Here is a 19,217-nt window from a genome sequence, read left to right as displayed (position 1 = left end):
ATCCGACGCACTGTGCAAAAACGCAGGCGTCATATCGCATGTGACGGAAATAAGGTAAGTGAATGCAGTCGGACGGGGTCACAGCGTTGATCCCAGGTGACACGCATGTCGGATGTGATTTGATGTTGGATTGCACAGAAGCCGCCCTTGTAGTCCTACCTCTAAAGAGTCTGCGACCCCGTCTTCCCAGAGCTGCTTTAGAAGGTGAAAATGAAACTTTTACACTTCAATATTAGAAAAACGGTCACAAATAGACAAGTGGGAGTAATAACGCAATGAACAAACGTATACAATGTGCCTTGTGTGAATCCAATAGAAGACTCTGTAACAGATTTTCATTATTCACCTGTTATTGGTCAGTAATCTAAATCAGGGCGGGGCTTCGGGGCTCATATCATTCTGGTAGGGAGAAGGGCGGGGCCTAATTAAAATGGGGCGAGTTTTAGGAGCTTAATTGAACAATCCTTACTGCGCCCCGTAACCGAACTAAAAAAAAAAAAAAAACAGCGGAGAGGGAAGCGTGTGACACTAGGGGACTGTACGGTCGGAGTGGTGGTGTTAGTAAGGAATGGCAATGCGGGCACAGCACCCCCCCCTCAGGTGAGCGCTAACCAATGAGAGGAGACGGGAAATTCCGCTTTTACCTTTCAGGAAACTTATTTCACTTGTGTGCTTTGTGCAGTGAGCACTTTCCTCCACTAGATGGCGCCCGGTGTTCCGAAGCGCTGAGCTTTGTGTGTGTTTGTGTATAACGTGCCCCGAGCAGTCGCGCACACTCCGGAGCAGTCACACAGATGGTATGAGCGGCACGCTTCCCTCACTTCTCTCTGACCCGCGCCTCTCATGCTCCTGAGCGGACACTCAGCCAGCGCTACCCAGCAGCAGCAGCAGTCCCGAGCAGAGCCCATCTGCAGCAGCAGTAGTAGTAGTAGTAGGGGGAACCCCCCAGCAGCGGCCAGCACGGGACAGCAATGCGCGGGGAGCATGGCCAAATGGATCAAGGAACACCTGGGCTTCAAGAGCTCCAAGCCGCCGCCTCCTGCCCCTCCTAAACCGGATTATAGAGAGTGGCAGTCTGGGGGCGCCTCCACGCACCATCACGTGCACTCTGCTCTCCCCCACTTTCCCGTCACTCCAGCGGGGCAGCCGGACATCGTGGCCGCGTACAAACTGCAGAAAGAGAGGGATTTTGAGGATCCGTATACAACTTGTGCCCCAGCAGGCTCCGGACAACTCAACGGTGTGACCTCCTCTGCCCCAACCTCCTCATGTGCCCAGTCCCCTTCCTCCCCGTCACATTCTCCTGATGTCAAGTATGTCTCCCCCAAGCACCGGCTCATCAAAGTAGACACTGGGGAAAAGGGCAGTTGCAGTCCTACTGGGACCAACACAACTGGCAGCCCAGGACAAGCTTTTACTTCTCCCAGCAGTGGAGTCAGGTCTCCTCCGGCAACATCAGTAGCCCCCCAGCTGGAGGAGAACAAGCAGGACAAAGTAAGTGTGGGGGCTGTTCATTCGCAGGGATTGGGGGGGTGTCATGCACTGGCACGTGCCTCACATCTGTCTCACAACTTGGGGGGTTCTAGTGCTCCCCTCCCTCTCTCTTCCTCACACTCCAGGTTTTCTCATTCATTCATTGCCTGGGCAGCTCCCAGAACTTGGCTAAACTTTCTAAGTCATTCCATGAGCTCAACTGTGGATGTAGCAATGACACATATACATACAGTATGACTCAAGTCAGCACATCCAGCACTGTCTTTAGCCCAAACATGTTTTTTTTTTCTACTAAAAACTGCCAACAGATCTTAACTTGCGCCAATACCTTCTTATACACAGAATCAGTAAATGGGAAACAACTACTTGGAGTTCTAGGGGAAAGAAACAAAATGACAAACTTCCTTTGTAAATAATAACCTCTCATGAAGGCAAGTTATTATTCGTTTGAACACCCATTTTCCTTAACAGTTTTGTAAATTAATTCCTCCCCCGCCCCCTCCCATAGAGTACAAATTATATTTTCAAAGGGAAAATGTAGATGTGGAACAGCTGCCTTGGGTACGGTGCAATCATTTCATAGTGAGATGTGTGACTAATATGCGCTGCTAATCCGCCCTGGATCCCAATGTCTCACTTTCCTTGGTGCAAATTGCATTCACGTGTGATGCTTGTGATGGAATAATCACAGTGCTACACAGAGCTAACAACAGTGAGGAAGAGAGTTATATTCAGTAATGCACTGCAAATGCCTTTTGTAATTTAATGTCATTTATGCACATTATGAGACACTGATTATGGGCTTATATATATATATATATATATATATATATATATATATATACCCATAATCAGTGTCTTGTATCGTGCATACATTACATTACATTACTATTGAAGCCTGTATAACAAAATGACTAATATATATATAGTCATTTTGTTATACTGGCTTCAACAGTTACTGCTGTGCACGAGATATTGGTGTACAAATTCTTGCACAGGTGGAATGTATGGAGTATTGCCTGTAAGTGATATATGACACTGCAGTCCCTCTGTTTTATGCAACTGACACACCATTCATATTGAATGTGTGTATAAAAATGTTCTTATGTGTTGCTTCTAGCTTGATTGGGTTATCTATACAGATATTTTCAGGTTAGTTGATGTGACAGAAGGTATAATTTTAGAGCTGGATAATATTCTTATATCAAATGTGACCTGATACAAGTGTGTCTTTTTATAGTGTAAACACTCATCCATTATGGGGTTTGCAATGAAGTGTGAGTCTATGTTTGTTTGTACATATCGCTGGTCCTGTTAAGATTCCAGCCAGAAAATAAAATTGCTTTCAGATGTAATATCCCTCACTATTACAGGGATCCTGAGTGAAAGGGGATGTTTGCCTTTGAGTTAACTTTTAGTATGATATAGATAGTAATATTCTGAGACAATTTGCAATTGATTTTCATTTCTTATTTGTGGGTTTTGGGTTGTGTAGCTTTTTCTTCAGCAGCTCTACAGTTTGCAATTTCAGCAATCTGTTTGCTAGGGACCAAATTACCCTAGCAACCATGCATTGATTTGAATAAGAGAGTGGAATATGAATTGGAGAGGACCTGAATAGAAAGAAAAGCAATCAAATGAAACCGTAATAACACATTTGTGGTTGTACAGAGCATTTGTTTTAGATGGGGTTGTCAGTGACCCCTGTTTCATTGTTGGAAAGAGCCAGAATAAGAAGTAGGCAAATAATTCAAAAGCATAAATAATGAAAGCCAATTGAAAAATTGCTAAGAACTGTCCATTCTATAACACACTAAAAGTGAATTTAAAAGTGAACAACCCCTTTAACAAACTCATGATGGTATTATGTGGTTCAAAAAAGGAGCAAATATTTGATAGTGTATCATGTGTATGTTACCTTGTTATGAACGGTACCTTAAGTTGTAAATGCTCATTTATAACTATCTCATATAACAATAAGTAAGTGGTTATATCTGATATGGGTTTGACTGCCATAGGTTCTTAAACCCCCTCCCAAAACACAGTGAATAGAGAATGGGTCAGAATTAAGTAGGTGTGCAAAGTTAGTGCACATTGCAGCTCATCTAGTTGGGATACTCTATTTCATTGAAAGCTATAGCATATAAAATACAAGTATGCCTGGGGCCTGAGCCACAACTGTATAAGGTACTGCAAGTGTTGCAAGCTATAATCGTATCACCTGCATTTGGCATGTTCAGAGTGAGAAAAGATTTCATTATCACACTTCTAATTGCATTGGAGAATCATTGGTGCGTTTTCAGGCCATCGTCCTTGTCGCCTTGTTTGCCTTGCCCCTTCTTGGCTCTACAGCCTCACTGATTCATGTGGAAAATGATTGTGTAATCCTCTCAGAAATGCAGCTCTACATAGCAACTGTGCCTAAAGGCGGGATTCTGCTTGAGCAACTAAGATGCTCATGTGAATTACGCCTAAGGATCGTGTGAAGCTAATCGCACATCTGAGAGACTGAATATTAAAATTACATATTGATTCAACTCCCCTAAGTGAAGATTATGGAGGTGACTTATTTAGCATAAACATCTCTACAGCTTATTATGCAGCGCCCAATATTTTGCAATTTGCCGACTGTCAAGCCAACATTATGTGAAACAGCAAGGTCTGTCAGCAATTAATTGGGAGACAAATCCACTTTGTGGTCCATGGTGCTGCTGAACTTCAACAAACGCTTACAGGCGATTGGGTACCGTAATTAGTTCATAGCAGTTTTCTAGTCAGCATTTACCCACTTTCCACCTCTTGTTATGAGGCGGTGCACGTGTCCAGTGGTCCACTCTCCAACTAAATTAATCAAGCTCCAATATATGATACAGCTTCGTTCAGAAATTTAAAGTTTAAAAAGTCTAGCACATGGCTTTTATGTATTGTTCCAGGACATGAAAGCCATGTGCTAAATAAAGGCTTTTTAAACTTACATTTCTGAACGGAGCTGTGTCATATATTGGACCCTAATTAGTTCATTTATATATCGATTAATAATCTAAAAAGGAATCATTATGTGATAAGAAAAACATTTGTAGTCTTTTTTTTCTTCAAAAATCGCCCGTTTAAGACTTTAACAGGGGAATCCGCTCTTTGCTGTTTTCACTATAATAGAGATGAATACACCTACTATGCTGGCACGATTATAGATTAGCATCAATGCAGTAACTTGGAGCAACCAACCAGACATTTGCTTTCATCATTCTGACTTTATAATTTAGATGAAAGCTAATTGCTGATTTGTCTTTTATTGGTTCAGGCAAACTGAATTTAGATGGCAAAACATGGCTTTAATTCCCCTTTAAGGTCTCTATATAGTGAAATTATGATGATATTTGGAAGGCTGATTTTTTGAATTATATATTTTTGATATTTCTCTTGTTCAGTTCTTCTTCCCCACTGGCAACTTTCCATCAGTCATCCATAATACTCACAATGTTATACAGCACTGATAATAGTATAGTCAAAGTTGCCTTTACAACACAGGGCAACTTATAGCACTCTACACTGCAATGTTTGGGACTTGTCAAGTCTGATATGTGGATCCCACTAGCACTCCATAATCTATGGAAGTCTTTCATCAGATGTATCTAAATCTTGTCAGAATCACACTATACATGGCAGTATGAAAGGGCCTTTACTACCCTTTTAAGTTGGGGATACCACACTAGCGTATTTCAAGTGTATTTCTTATGCTCTCTCCCTCTTATGTGGACTTTAGCACTTCTCTTTTTAGTGAGTGTATATTATAGAATCTATTGAATTACACGGTATTTACATTGAACAATAAATGTAGTTTGTATTAAAGCTATCGTCTAAACTGTGAATTAAGTTGTTGCCATCTATTAAATATTACAAAATCTGGTCTAAAAAGTGTGCGTATGTGTGTCCCCTTGTTGATTTTTACCCTGTTAAATCTATGTAATTTGACCTTGCCATGCTTAATGGTGTCATACAAGGCCTGCTCATTAGATTAGATGAAAATAGGTTTCACCTTCAACTTAGTAAATGGTTATTGACTCAGCAGCAGGCAGAGATAAGTAGTGTTAATTCTATCTTTTCTCACAACAAATCGTCCTTCATTTTTTATTAAAACAAATTTGTTTATTGCCATCATATTTTCCCATATTATGATTTGAATGTTAATTAAGAATGTTAGAAATGAAATATAACCATGGGCCAGTCTGAAATGTATGATCACTGGATCCCATTGTCACTATGTTACTGGTGACCTGCCACTGCCCTTCAGTCTCAACACACCTACCTTTCCTCATCCGATTTTTTTTATGCTATGGAGTTGTGTATAAGTCATTTTAACCGAATGCATCAGTTACATTTATTTTTAATCTAATCTATTTCATAAATATATGAGAATCTGAGCAAGACTCTCTTGCTGTGTTTAAGTAATGGGCCCTCATATATAATAGTAGCAAGGCAGCTACAATGTCTACTAGAGAACTTGGAGGGCCAAATATTACTCGGTTTATGTCAGTGCATGTTGCTCATCTCCTAATCTTTACTTTATCTGAATTTGGATTATAAATTGTTCTCTTCTAAAACTCATGACTACAGTATTTAGATACTTGCACTTATGTTAACTTAGGGAGAATCTGTAGCAGGAGTAGAGACTTTGGTAGCTACAGTATATACTTGGCTGAGATGTATAAGTGCAAGAAACGGATAAATATTTTTATTTCCAGATCTCAAACATAATGCATTCATAACCAAGTATCTCAAGTAAAATGAATGGAATTTTGACAAAGAAACAAAAAAACTGCATACATCCACATAATGTATTCATGTAGCGACTCAAATTACCATCTTCAATATAATAATTTAGGAGCACATTTATCAATGTATGAAATCACCATCATAAAAACTCAACCACGTTCTGTTCATTACTATGGGATTTTTAAGAATTGTATTTATCAAAGGTTGAACTGTAACATTTACAAATTGATAAATACACTTCTAAAAATACCATAGGAATGACTAGAAAGTTGGTGAGTTTTTCTGCGGTTACCTCTAATCTGACGTTTTGATAAATCTGCCCTATAATGCATTGTATTTGGAGACAGTTTTAAATTCTTTTTTTATTTGCTTTCCTCTTTCACTTTTTACAGCCTGATTTGGCTGCAAAAGCGTAGGTGTATTTTATAATGATATTTGTGGTCTTAATAAATGTTTTCTATACTTTTTTTATGTAGTGTGCAATCTATTTTTTATTCATTGTTTTTGGAGAGATTTGATGTGTGGTAGGATTAGCACCTCACGTGTGTGTGTGTGTGTGTTTGCTTGCTTTCTACCTTTCTACCTTGCTGTACTTTGGCAGCCAAAAAGTAGACTGAGCCTGAATACCCCTCCTTAGTCATGTTATAGTATGTCATACAAATATATCATTGGCTGGCTTATAGGGTTGCTATTGGCACACATATTAGGTTCAATGCATTTGGTGATTTTCTTTGCTGTTTATCATCACAACTTGGCAATCCATTCCTGCTCTGATGGGCCTGCACTGACTGTCTGTGGGTTCCGACAAATGCTAGAGGTGCACTTCTAAGCTGATGGGAGTTGTTTGGGCCTCTGTATTTAAAATGCCAGGGCCTATTTTGAATCTTGGCGAAGGCCTGTGGACCATACTGTCCCATTTCTAGCTTTTTGTTCTTGCTTATTAACAATCTCTTCACTTCTTTTCAGCATATTTGTTTCTTCCTTAAATTTTTTTATGTCTGTTCTTCCTTGTGCAATTGTTTTTTCTTCTGTTTATTTTACGTTCTTGACCTCTTGAATGCTTGATTCCAGCCATAAACTGCGCAACTAGGTTTGGCTCCACAAACTAGACCACTTACTCAGATATGATGCCTTTTTTAAGATGTATTTGTATATTTACCATTATACATATCTCCTGATGCTGATGATGTCATCAAATAATGTCACTGGTATATTGGTAACAGCTGTTGCTTTCTAAACATGGACATTACTTTGGTGTTTTATAATGGAATTTCAAGCAGCTCTGTAAAGATTTTCCCAGCAGCAACAGTGTACCATTTGTAGAACATGAGTACTGTCGTTTTTGCCAGAGAATTGAGATTTGAGCTCCAGCATCTAAGGTGCAACTGAATTTTAGTGCTGTGCCTCTAGCACTTTGTAAATTTTGTAAGCTGGCACTCAGCCTGGCATATTTTCTTCTAATTAAACGAGTGTAAAGCAGGTTATTGGTTCCGCTGTTGTTATTATTAGCATATAACATCTAAAAAGCATATTAAATTCTGTGACTTGCAAGTATGTACTATGACCAAACCCTGACATAAAAAAGAAATTCAATAAACGTATAGAACATTACTTCAAAGCAATCATATGACTCCGCAACAGTTAAGAAAAGGGCTAACACAGTTGAAAATAGTAGCTGTGAAAATAGATCAGGCATCTCCCCATCTGTCTATCCTCAAGGAGATAGTGTGTCTCAATGATAATTTATTTAACAAATTATATCAGAGATGTAGTTTAAACCACTATGAGCCAGTGCAAAATGCTGTTACATATAATAATTCTGTTTATTTTAAATGTCTGTCTTATATATAGATCAGTTCCATAATAATAAGTAAATAATACTAATAAATTAGTAGCTAATTAAAGGAGATCTAACCCACCTACCAATAACCCGCCCTCCCCAAAAACAAATGGAAGGAATTGCCCCCCCCTCTCTCTCCCTGTGATGTGCTTTACTGTAAAAAAAAAACTTTTAAAAGGTTCTGACTCTTAAAGGAAGGGAAGCTCAGTGTAGCTCCTGGTCGCCATCTTCCAGATCTTCATGTAGTCTTCAGGTTTCTTCACCGTCACAAAGCCTGCCAGTGCATGCTCAGTTGGACCAAGTCAAGGAATCCACTTCAACTGCACATGCGCAAATCGTATTGAGACTACAGGATGATCTGGAAGACCACCGGGAGCTCCGCTGAGCTTCTCTGCATTTAAGGGTCAGAATTTTTAAAAGGGCTTTTTTTTACCAGTAAAACACATTGCGGAGAGGAGAGGGGGGCAATGCCTACAAGATTAGAGGGGGGGGGGTTTAGTTCTCGTTTAACTCAGATTCCTAAACAGTTGATAGAACCACCCAAGTAAATTAAATGTAAATGTTTCAACCGTTCATATTCAGCAGGACTGTTGGTACAATCCTGGAACATAATTGGTAGGTACAAAGGTTTTTTTTTTTTATTTGTGGATCTTTTTGAAAAAACTTGTGGAATGAAGCTAAGTCTCAACTGTTTCTATGATAAAAATGAATAGTGATGAACAAATTTTTTCACCATGCATAGATGCCTTTGAGGTGAAATTCCACATCTGCAGCTTTTTTCTGAAATTGCAACAGAGATTTGCCTCAAAATAGTATTGCCAAGAAAAAAAATGCAAGAAAAAACGTCCATTCACTTCAATGCATTGGAGTGAGAAGAAACTTGAGAAAAAAATCACCCATTGACTTTAATGCAACTGGAGTGAGAAAAAAAGTTGCCCATAGACTCCAATGTATTTTACTACAAAAAAATTGCTGCAACAGAAAACTCGGCCGTGGACTTTAATATATTTTGCTAAAAAAGTTACTGTGACTTTAATGTGTTAATTTTTCGGTGATGCAAACCAGGGCAGATAATAAAGTTGCTTGACATCAGAGACAATTCCCATTGACCTGTATAGAAACTCTGCAGCTTTTACTTGTCCTGCTTTTTCTTGAGAATGTGTTTTTTTTTTTTTTTTCCTCTAAAAGGGCACCATTCATCTAGACCAGTGATCCCCAACCAATAGCTCTTGAGCAACATGTTGCTCTCAAACCCCATAGATGTTGCTCCCTGTGGCCTCAAAGCAGGTGCTTATTTTTGAATGTTGGGCTTGGGGCAAGTGTTGGTTGTATAAATACCAGGTGCACTGCCATACAGAGCATCAATGTAGGTTGACAATCCACATAGGGGCTTCCAAATGGCCAATCACAGCCCTTATTTGGCACCCCAAGAACATTTTTTCATGCTGGTGTTGCTCCCCAACTCCTTTTACTTCTGAATGTTGCTCACGGGTTCAAAAGGTTGGGGATCCCTGATCTAGACATTAAAAGTTGTATAGTAAAAGTCATTTTCAAAATTCTTTTCTTCATTAAAATACCATACCTGGTATAAACTTGTTTCAGAATCTCAACTGTCAATTATATATTGCCTGCCCCTTCTCTATGCTTAGGCCATAGAGGCAGGCAGGTAATTGCTTTCACTTTCCATTCTGCACTTCCTTGATGTTACTATATTCATGCTGATCAAAAGTAATTTATTAGATCAAATTAAAATACATAACATTTCCCCTCATGGAGCCTAACGCGTTTCATGCTTAATGCTTATCTAGCACTTAGTCATAGGCAATCGCAAAGACCAGAGCATATCTCTCCAAATATATATATATATATATATATATATATATATATATATATATATATATATATATATATATATATTGGCTAGATAGAAGCTCACACACACAGAATTTAAGCAGAAAAAATGGTGTTTATTACAAAAAAATAAAGTTCTTTTTTTGTAATAAACACCGTTTTTTCTGCTTAAGTCCTGTGTGTGCGAGCTTCTATCTAGCCTGCGTACTATTTGTTTAGCTTTGCACCCAGGCACTTTACTATCCTATACCAGTTGTGCCAGCATTCTATGCTATATATCAAAATAAACCCTCCCAAAAGGTTAAGACCAATCATAGTGGAGCATCTCTCCAAAATTTTATATATATATATATATATATATTAGGGATGCACCGAATCGAGGTTTCTGCCTTTTTCAGCAGGATTCAGATTCGGCCAAACCGAATCCTAATTTGCATGTGCAAATTAGGGGCAGGGAGGGAAATTACATGACCTTTTGTCACACAGCAAGGAAGTAAAAAATATTTTCCCCTTCCCAGCCCTAATTTGCATATGCATATATATTCGGCCGGATCTTTCGAGAAGGATACGGGGGTTCGGCTGAATCCAAAATAGTGGATTCGGTGCATCCCTAATATATATTAGCAAATAAACCCTCCCAAAAGGTTAAGACCAATCATAGTGGAGCTAGGTCATTGTCAAAGAAGCTTATTCTGATTCAGATCGCTTTCTTAGCTTCTTATGGCTGCAGATTCAGGCAGGGGTGCTTCGCCAATGAGGCAAGTTGAGGCTGTCGCCTCAGGCGGCAGCGCCCCACTAGGTACCAGGGGCAGCAAAAATGCTGTTTCTGGTACTTTAAGAGCGAATTTCCGGGGGAGGGGGGGCAGCAGCAACTGCTGCTGCCTCAGGCGGCGAAGGGGCCAGGATCGCCCCTGGATTCAGGTGTCTGTGTTACACCTTAAATTATGGTAATCCAAGGAATAATTGAATCTACAGCTCCAAGCAGTATTTTTAAACTGCAATGTGTTTATTAGCAGTGATAGCACACTACATGTTTCGGGCAGAGCCCTTTTTCATTTGAAAAAGGGCTCTGCCGAAAACATGTAGTGTGCTATCACTGCTAACATATAAAAGAACTATAAACATTGAGACCTATGAAAGCCCTAACCTATTAGTCATTAAGCAAAAGTTTATTGTACTTGACAAACACAATAGGAAAGAATTTTAAATGATTTCTTAGGGTGACGGTTCTCCTTCTATTAAAATATCATTTAAATATTAACAAAGCCCAATTGAATTGTTTATCCACCAATAAGGATTAACCAATTGTTCAGTTTCCAAAGAATTTTTCAGTTTTCAACTTGTTCACCAGAAATAAAATCTTTCTTTGGGTGCTTTCCTTTGCTAATTGTTTACTAGTTTACCTAAACTGAGTTTTAAAGTTCAATGTTTCTGGTGTTCCAGTTGCAGGTGCAGAATTTGAGCTGTTACAATTTGCTTCATTAGTTGATACATTTGTCTGCAGCATCTGTGGAATATTAGCAACTATTTTATCAATTAAAACTGCTGCCTTTAATGAATGTAATGAAAAGAAGGTGAAAAATTAAACCTTAAGCTTCAATATTAGAAAACTGTAAATAGAAAGAAATTGATAAAGTCTTTATTTTGGGCAAACTATCTGAAAACAAATGAACCGAAAAAAGTATTTTCTGTTTTTTTTTTTGTTTTATTTTTTAGCTATATAATTAAAATGTATTGGAGGTTGCCTTCTAATTCTGGGCTTTATGGTTAATGGGTTTCCAAATAAGGCATGCCATACCTGTGAATAAGTGATATTCAGCCTGGGTAGCCCTCCAGCCATTGCACTGCCCCCTAATCCATTATAATTATTTCCATTTAAAAAAAAAAATTCCAAGGCTGTGCAGAAAATATAGCTATCAGTACACTATATACATTTTTATGATGAAATCATTGTGTGTAATACATTCAGAAACATTTTGAAAAAATGTAGATCATTTTTCCATCTATTTTATCTTGCTTCCTTCACTTGTGAAATATCCACTGTTGTTAAAGGAAATAGCTTTAAGGATATTAACGTCATATCTTCCAGAGACTCCAAAAGTAGGCAGAATTAAACTCTTCATTGCTGAAGAGACCCACAGAGCTGTAGTAATGAACTCCTTTATTGCTAAAGAGACCTGCAGAGCTGTTTTAATTAATCCCTCCACTGTTAGTAAAATTTGCATACCCGCAGAATTAAACAGCACTTCGCTGCTGGAAGAAGACCTGAAGCTTTGCTAGAATTCACTTCACTTGGTGTTGTAAGACTTAACCATATTCTGATACTATCATCTATTAGCCACCTGCATGCTTTTGTAGTATATTTACGCTCCAGGGAGGCAATGAACTATTTTAAAGCTGTAGTTTAATTCATCATTTTAATTTCATAATTTGCTGGAAAGAAAGACAAATCACAACTTAGAAATAGCTTGTGGCCCCATGGAAATTTTCATGGATTTGGTTTTGGAAACTGGCTTGTGGCTGTCAATCTGATTGATGCAGCACTACTGTTCAAAGCCATTCTGATCATGGGTCAATTATCATTTTGTTAACTACTTAACTTTATACTGTGACATCACACTCCATAAGTTTGTTTTTGTTTTGTTTTTTGTATCTTTGTAAATGGAGACAGCCCATGTGCTTTAATTGTCTGGAATAACCCTCTCCATATTGGGTGGTATTAACAACTCCGTTTTGATACAGTCAGTGTCGGACTGGCCCACAGGGATACCAGGAAAACTCCCGGTGGGCCAAGGTGTCAGTGGGCCCTCCTACTTCTAAACATTTGGCCTATTTCATGGCCATTCCCTATTTCTATGAGAATAAAGAGGCTAAATAGATGGAATAATAGATTATAGTATGTAAAGAAAAGAGAATAGGAGAATAGAGGTTGAGTAAGGAAAGGAAGAAAATAATACTTTGAGTGGGCCCCTGGTTTAAAGGTTTTTGGGTGGGCCCCTAGTCTAAGGATTTTTGGTGGTCCCCTGGTGTTCCAGTCCGATACTGGATACAGTGCATGTTAACTGTTTCTCCTGCAGAATATTTTAGTAATCTGGAAAGTGTCATTCTTTTCTTGGTTATAGAATTAGTTTGCTGACCTCTGTAATGTGAGCATAAATACTAGTTTTAATGTATTCACTTTTTTGTTTTGCTTTTTAAAGGGATTCTGTCATGATTTTTACAGTGTGGTTTTATTTCGAAATGACACCGTTTTCATTACAGATAATTCACTCTGCCATATAAAATTGTATTCCTGAACCAACAAGTGTATTTTTTAGATGTATTATTGGTTATGTAGGCAGCCTTATCAGGTCATTGTGCCTGATCCTGTGCTTTAGAACTGCTTTCACATAAGCTATTGTTCCTCATATTCAGAGTAACTGGAGGGCTCCCAGTGGGACTTGACTTTTTAACTGCTGAGTGCTATTCTCATATCTACCAGGGAGCTGTTATTTGGTTACCTTCCCATTGTTCTGCTGAGGAAAAAGAGGGTGGGGTGATACCACTCCAACTTGCAGTGCAACAGTAAAGAGTGACTGAAGTTTATTAGCGCACAAGTCACATCGCTGAGGGTACCTGGAAAACTGACAAGTCTAACCCCATGCAAGATTTCCACATTAAATGGATTTTAATGCAGAATTCTACTGGAGCAGCACTTTTAACAGATGTATTTTGGGGGAAAAACATGTTTTCTCATGACAGAATCCCAAAGTTAAGGTATTATGTCTCCCTTTTAACATTCTGTTGGTTTCTGTAATTGTGCTCCTTTCTGGTTATGCTTTATTTCTTCCTTTTTAATAAGTTACAAAGCAAGGATTCGTATGATTTTCGGATCGTGTGTGGCGTGTGCGGACATCTTTCGTCCGGCGGAGATCGGTCGTTTGGTCGATCGGTCTGGTTTGATTTTGACCCGACCGATCCCGCCGGAGACCATGGCACACCGTAATCGGATCGTTCGGCCATACGGACGAACAATCAGATTACCCCCGATATAGCCATGCTCGTTAATGACAAATCGGGGAAAGATCCGCTCGTTTGGTGATGTTGCCAAATGAGCGGAGCTTTGCGTCTATGGCCACCTTTAGACCCTCATGGATCTGTTGATAAACTAAAAACGGAAGGGGAGGATTGTGCAATGCAGAAAAGATCATCTCCTGCAAACCTCTTGAAATTTGCAAATCCGAGCAGTGTATCTAACCTGACAGAATTTACAGCAAAAGGCATCATACTTGCATGAACTGTAACTTCAACTGAATTTACATTTCAGTAAAGTAAATGAGAATCAAATGCCCTGGGGAAAGAAACATAATGAAATTAGAAGTAGATGGATGCACTGAAAGGCTAACTGGATGAAGCATGTGATATTCTTTCCAGGGGAGAAATAGGGCCCAGTTAAGCATTCATTTGTTTTCCCAATTTCAGTGCTACATAGTCTGTGTTCTTCAACAAATATATAGAAATATATTTTCTTAAAAAACATTATGCAGTTATAGGAGAGGTGTATTGAACAGTAATACTTGCAAATATAAATCCAGTTAGACAATATTACAAAGCCTATGCATAAATCTAATTATTATGAAACCTTTTCCTTTTCTTTTTTTTTAAACCTTGCTTTAATGGAGATGTTCACCTTCCAAACTCTTTTCAGTTATATTCAGATGGTTTACCAGAAATAAAGACCTTTTTTTCAATTGCTTTCCATGTTTTATTTTTGAACAATTATTTTCAAAATTGAATTTTAAAGTTCATTGCTCCTGTCTCTGGTGTCTGGCAGCTCAGTAATCCAGGAGCAAATTCTGAACTGCTACAATTTGCTACAATAGTTACTTAGCAGTATCTGTAGAATATTCGCAACTATTGTACCAATTCTAACAACTGCCTTTAATGAGACTCGGGGATTCTGCTCAGCAGAGTGTCAAAAATAAGCAATGTATCAATTTAGAAGTCAGCGACCCCCTTCCCCCAAGCTGCTTTTACAAAAGTCTCCTATAGAAAACAGAAAATAAATTATATCTTTTTCTGATGAACTATCTGAAAACAGCTAAACTAAAAATAGTGTCGGAAAATGAACAACCTCTTTAATCTTTTTTTTTTTTTGTGCAAAGCTGCTAGTAATGTAGTACCTAGGTTTCTGGATTAAAGTTATGCTAAGGAAAAATTGCAAGTGTAGGTGGGCAGGAGAACCATAAACTAGCTGTTGTGCATGGCCAAGCCGACTGGGCTCCCTAGGCAAACCAACCTGACCCGCTTATGCGCGCAAACGCAAGTGTTAATGTGTTTGCACATGGTCCATAGCACAGGAGAGGGCAGGGAAAGGAGGCGAAAGCACAGCTGAGGGGAGATCAGCAAAGGGGCGTGAACACAGACTAGGAGTAGGCAACCCCTTTAATAGGTACCTGCCCTGCGCCCCCCCCATCATTGCACAGGTGCCTCTTCTGCCTACCACTAGTTTAGAATCAATCCACTTACTGGTTGTCCTATTCATTGACTCTAGTTAGGAGGTAATGCTAAAAAATCCAATTGCAAAAGTGCTTGTATTACTAGAACGAAGTATTGAAGATTATTCTTATAGTGAAGTTCAGCTTTAAGAAATAAGATTCCGTGTTGCAAAATGTTTGAATCATGGCCGTGACTAGTGACTAGAAAATCACTTGTTTCCAGTGGAAACGGAGAGAGAAAGTGTGTCAAAATACTATAATTCACGTCATAGTTTGCTGCTGGGAACTGATCTCCACTTTGGTAATCAAACCACAAGGTGTAAAAATAATTGCTTTTTTTACACATACCTGGTGTCCTTTTACTACTTCAGAACAGGAACCCCCCCCCAGCCTAAAGAGATTTATTTAGTTCTTTTGCGTACTGGGAATTCTAGACAAGAAAAGATCAAGTATTCCATGCACTTACTTGGACAGGAGCTTATTGAAGTGAAATTGATGCAGGGTTTGCATAAAAGGCATTTTAGCTGCCACAATATTTTATTTATTTTATTAAACTAGCTACCCAGAAGTTATATATCATAATGTGAAACACATAAGTTTGGTAGCAATCAAGGTGGTACAGGGGGAAGTTTAATTTTAAGTCCAAAAGTGGGAGATTACACCATTTTAAAAGCCAAAGGCTTTAACCCAACTTAAACTGGGCAGGAAAAAATGTGTTATATGTAAAATTCTTTGTAAAATAGGAGACCCTGCACTACCCTTTAAAACTGACCCTGGTAACCTTTATTTACCAGGGCCCTTCTATTCTTCAGTTTAATTGTACTTCTGGTGGGCTAACGTTCCTTTCTGGCAGCTGAAATTGCATTGGGAACTCATAAATTCCACTGCACTGCTATGGAAGGCAGTCACATACTGCAAAGTTGTGTGCCAATACTTCTAATAGGTCAACAAAACATAATTGAAACTTTTTTTTTCTTTTAATTTCCATAGATGTGTTTTTCAACATTTGTAAGATTCTTCACATTTTACAGAAAATGACCAGGGGACAAAAGGCTTTCATATCATAGTCTGTTAAAAATTATACACCTGTGTGCTTCATTTACAAATGAGGATGGGCGAATTTTTTTGCCTTGTTTCGCCTCAAAAATGACGCCCATAGACTTGCGTTGTGTGTCAAAAAAATTATCCTGCACTGGAGTTAATGGTCTTTTCTTTCTCAGATCAAATGCAGTGGGTTTTTTTTCCAGCAATTATTGCTGATGCAAAAATGTTGGGGGTTTTTTTCTGGCACAATTCTTATCCTGCCAGTACCCTTTTCGCTGCTTTGTTTCCTATGTGGAAAATCTCAGTCTTTTGCTTCCACACTTCCTCCTGTTACAGTTAGAGTTGTATTATTTCTGGTCAGGTGATCTCTGAGGCAGCACAGGGACCATCACAAAATGTTGGTTCAAGGCAAGAGATGTAAAAGAGCAATATTTACTTAAATATACCAGTTTTGAAGATTCTTTAATATGCCACTTAATCTGTCTGTTGCCTAAGTATTAATTTTGGGGGTATAGTTTTCCTTTAAATTGCGATGACTGGTTTTAAATGAGAAATTGAGATAATTGAATACCTAACTCATGCTCGTCTATCAGATTTTACTCCTCAAACGTAAAACTTTTTTTTTTAATTTCAGCTAATTTTGCAAAAAAAATTCTTTGGATATTTGCCTGGATGCCTGATACATATAGTATAGTATTAATGCTACACTTTTTGTTGATTTAAAAAGCGTAGAGAACCTCCTGCATCAACTTTAGCAAATGGATATCATCCCATGATTGACATGTTATTTTCTAAAGCACTAGAAACATCTGGTAAAACGGCATCAATGGTAGTTTAAGTGTGTTACCCGAAGGCACAGGGGATAGGGAGTTCATTTTAACATTCGCACATTGAGTAAACTTTGAAAGAACAGCTCTAGCAATCATTAAACTGGCAATTAAATTCATAAGGGACAGCAGCCCTGGTTTATGTGTTGTGCCCTGAAGAAATCACCAACCAATCTTAACCCTCTTTTTAAAGTGCTACTAAAGCTTATCACTTGTACCAGGTGACCTACTTTTCTCTAGGAAAGTGAGCTCTGTCAAGCAACATTACTTCCAAATCAGCCATTCTGTTATATAAAAAAAAAACCCTTATTCTTTCAGAATAATACAGAACCGGACCGCTTCAGCTTGCTCCTTGACATTAAAAGGAGTTTGTTAAATTGCAAGCTTAGGGAGTGCGTGATAATATCAGACCGAACGGACAGTGTATGGTTTCATCTGTCAAACAGATAGGAAAGTAGACAGTTATGCTATTACTACTCTATTAGAAACTTCCGATATGCCTAAGAAAGGAGTATGTATTTTAATACATGGGGTGACATCACTGCCTTTGGAAACTCTAAAATCCACCTCTGCTATTTATTTGTGAATACCCCTTTCAAATTGGCAGAGAGAGAACCAATCCATAGCCAGCTAAAATGTAATATTAGAGTTACCAATGCAGCATTAGCTGCTAACTCCATTAGGGACAGGTTTTTTTTTTCCCTAACCCTTGTTTTGCTAATTTTATTTGCTGATTTCATAAAATAATTATTTTCACTTTACAAACACAGTATCTTTCTTTAATTGTATGGCATAGTAGTAACCTTGAATTATTTTGCCTGTAGCCATAAAAAGCGTAGGTGTGAAAGGCTAGTCGGTGATAAAGCACAGCAAATTGACACGTGGCCTCTGTACCCAGCTGTAAAGTTTTGCCTAAGGCAAACATCCAGCTTACTTATTTTTATTGTTTGACTCACATTTATTCCAGTATCCATAATATTTGGGCTGCCAATTCATACCAGGGATAACCTTTAATATAAATTATGAATCTTGTGGGCAGGATTTTTTCTTTTTCAGTTACAGTATATAAAAAAAATTTGTGAATAATAATCTATTTTCTTTTTTCCTGTATTTATTTGGAAAAATTTCTCATCCTTCGCTTTTGGACTGAGAAAGATTACTGTAAACAGTCATTAGGAAAAGATAGCTTAATTTGAATGGTCTTCTTTCATCACAGCTTCCTCCTTGACTCTGAATCACCAGAGATGTGTTTGTATCCAGATGCCCAGGGCGCTACAAGTACATAAATTGTGTTCTAAGGAAAACTAAGGAGACTGGCTCAAAGCCAGCAGTTGGCAAATAAATTGTGCCTTTAAATATATCTACATGTTTATTTCAATGCTTTTAAGCAATCTGTGCCTGACTTTATTTTATATTTGTATAACCTAATGAGATTTCTCAGTAACGCGTGGAGTTTATTAGGCCACAAAATGGCTCCATTTTTAATTTACTTAATACCACTTAGCAATATACTGAATTTTCTTGGCTGTTTGATATTATCTCACTGCATGGTCTCCAAGTGAACCTTTTAATAAAAATTATAAATGTTGTGAATACAGTTTTCTGTGGGTGGTAATGACCACATAAATTTATTATAGACATAAAGCTTAATTAATGGATTGCTTTCAAGTTTCTCTCCACATTAGATGCAAGCCAAGCATCCTCCTTTCCTGCAAATAGTATTTTAGATCCACTTAAGGCTGAGATTCTAAGTCTGTGCCCTGTATATAATATTTATGTTAATTGCTTATTTGCTTTATAACATTTTTATGATTTATGTAAATTAATGTTTTCACCTGCCTTACAATAGCTTCTTCCACAAATAAAAATCGTTCTTGATTGAACTGTAGTCTTTAGAGTTATAATAGAAAC

General features: G+C 38.2%; 1 protein-coding gene across 13 annotated transcripts in view; it reads left to right on the top strand.

Annotated features, from left to right (window-relative positions):
* The first annotated feature begins 440 nt into the window (after positions 1-440).
* The window catches only part of shf.S (Src homology 2 domain containing F S homeolog), a 117,880-nt gene continuing 99,103 nt past the window's right edge, over positions 441-19,217 (top strand). For 2 of the 13 annotated variants that reach the window (XM_018255516.2, XM_018255520.2), the window contains exon 1: positions 447-1,494. In XM_018255516.2, coding sequence (XP_018111005.1) covers positions 844-1,494 — 651 coding nt within the window. In that variant the 5' untranslated portion in view covers positions 447-843. Of the gene's footprint in view, positions 1,495-19,217 lie in introns of all 13 variants that reach the window. The other 11 variants (XM_018255513.2, XM_018255515.2, XM_018255518.2 and 8 more) reach the window with 8 other exon arrangements.

The sequence above is a fragment of the Xenopus laevis genome, chromosome 3S, assembly GCF_017654675.1.
Source record: "Xenopus laevis strain J_2021 chromosome 3S, Xenopus_laevis_v10.1, whole genome shotgun sequence".
In the NCBI taxonomy this organism is placed as follows: Eukaryota; Metazoa; Chordata; class Amphibia; order Anura; family Pipidae; genus Xenopus; species Xenopus laevis.
This window is presented reverse-complemented; position numbering and strand designations above follow the sequence as displayed.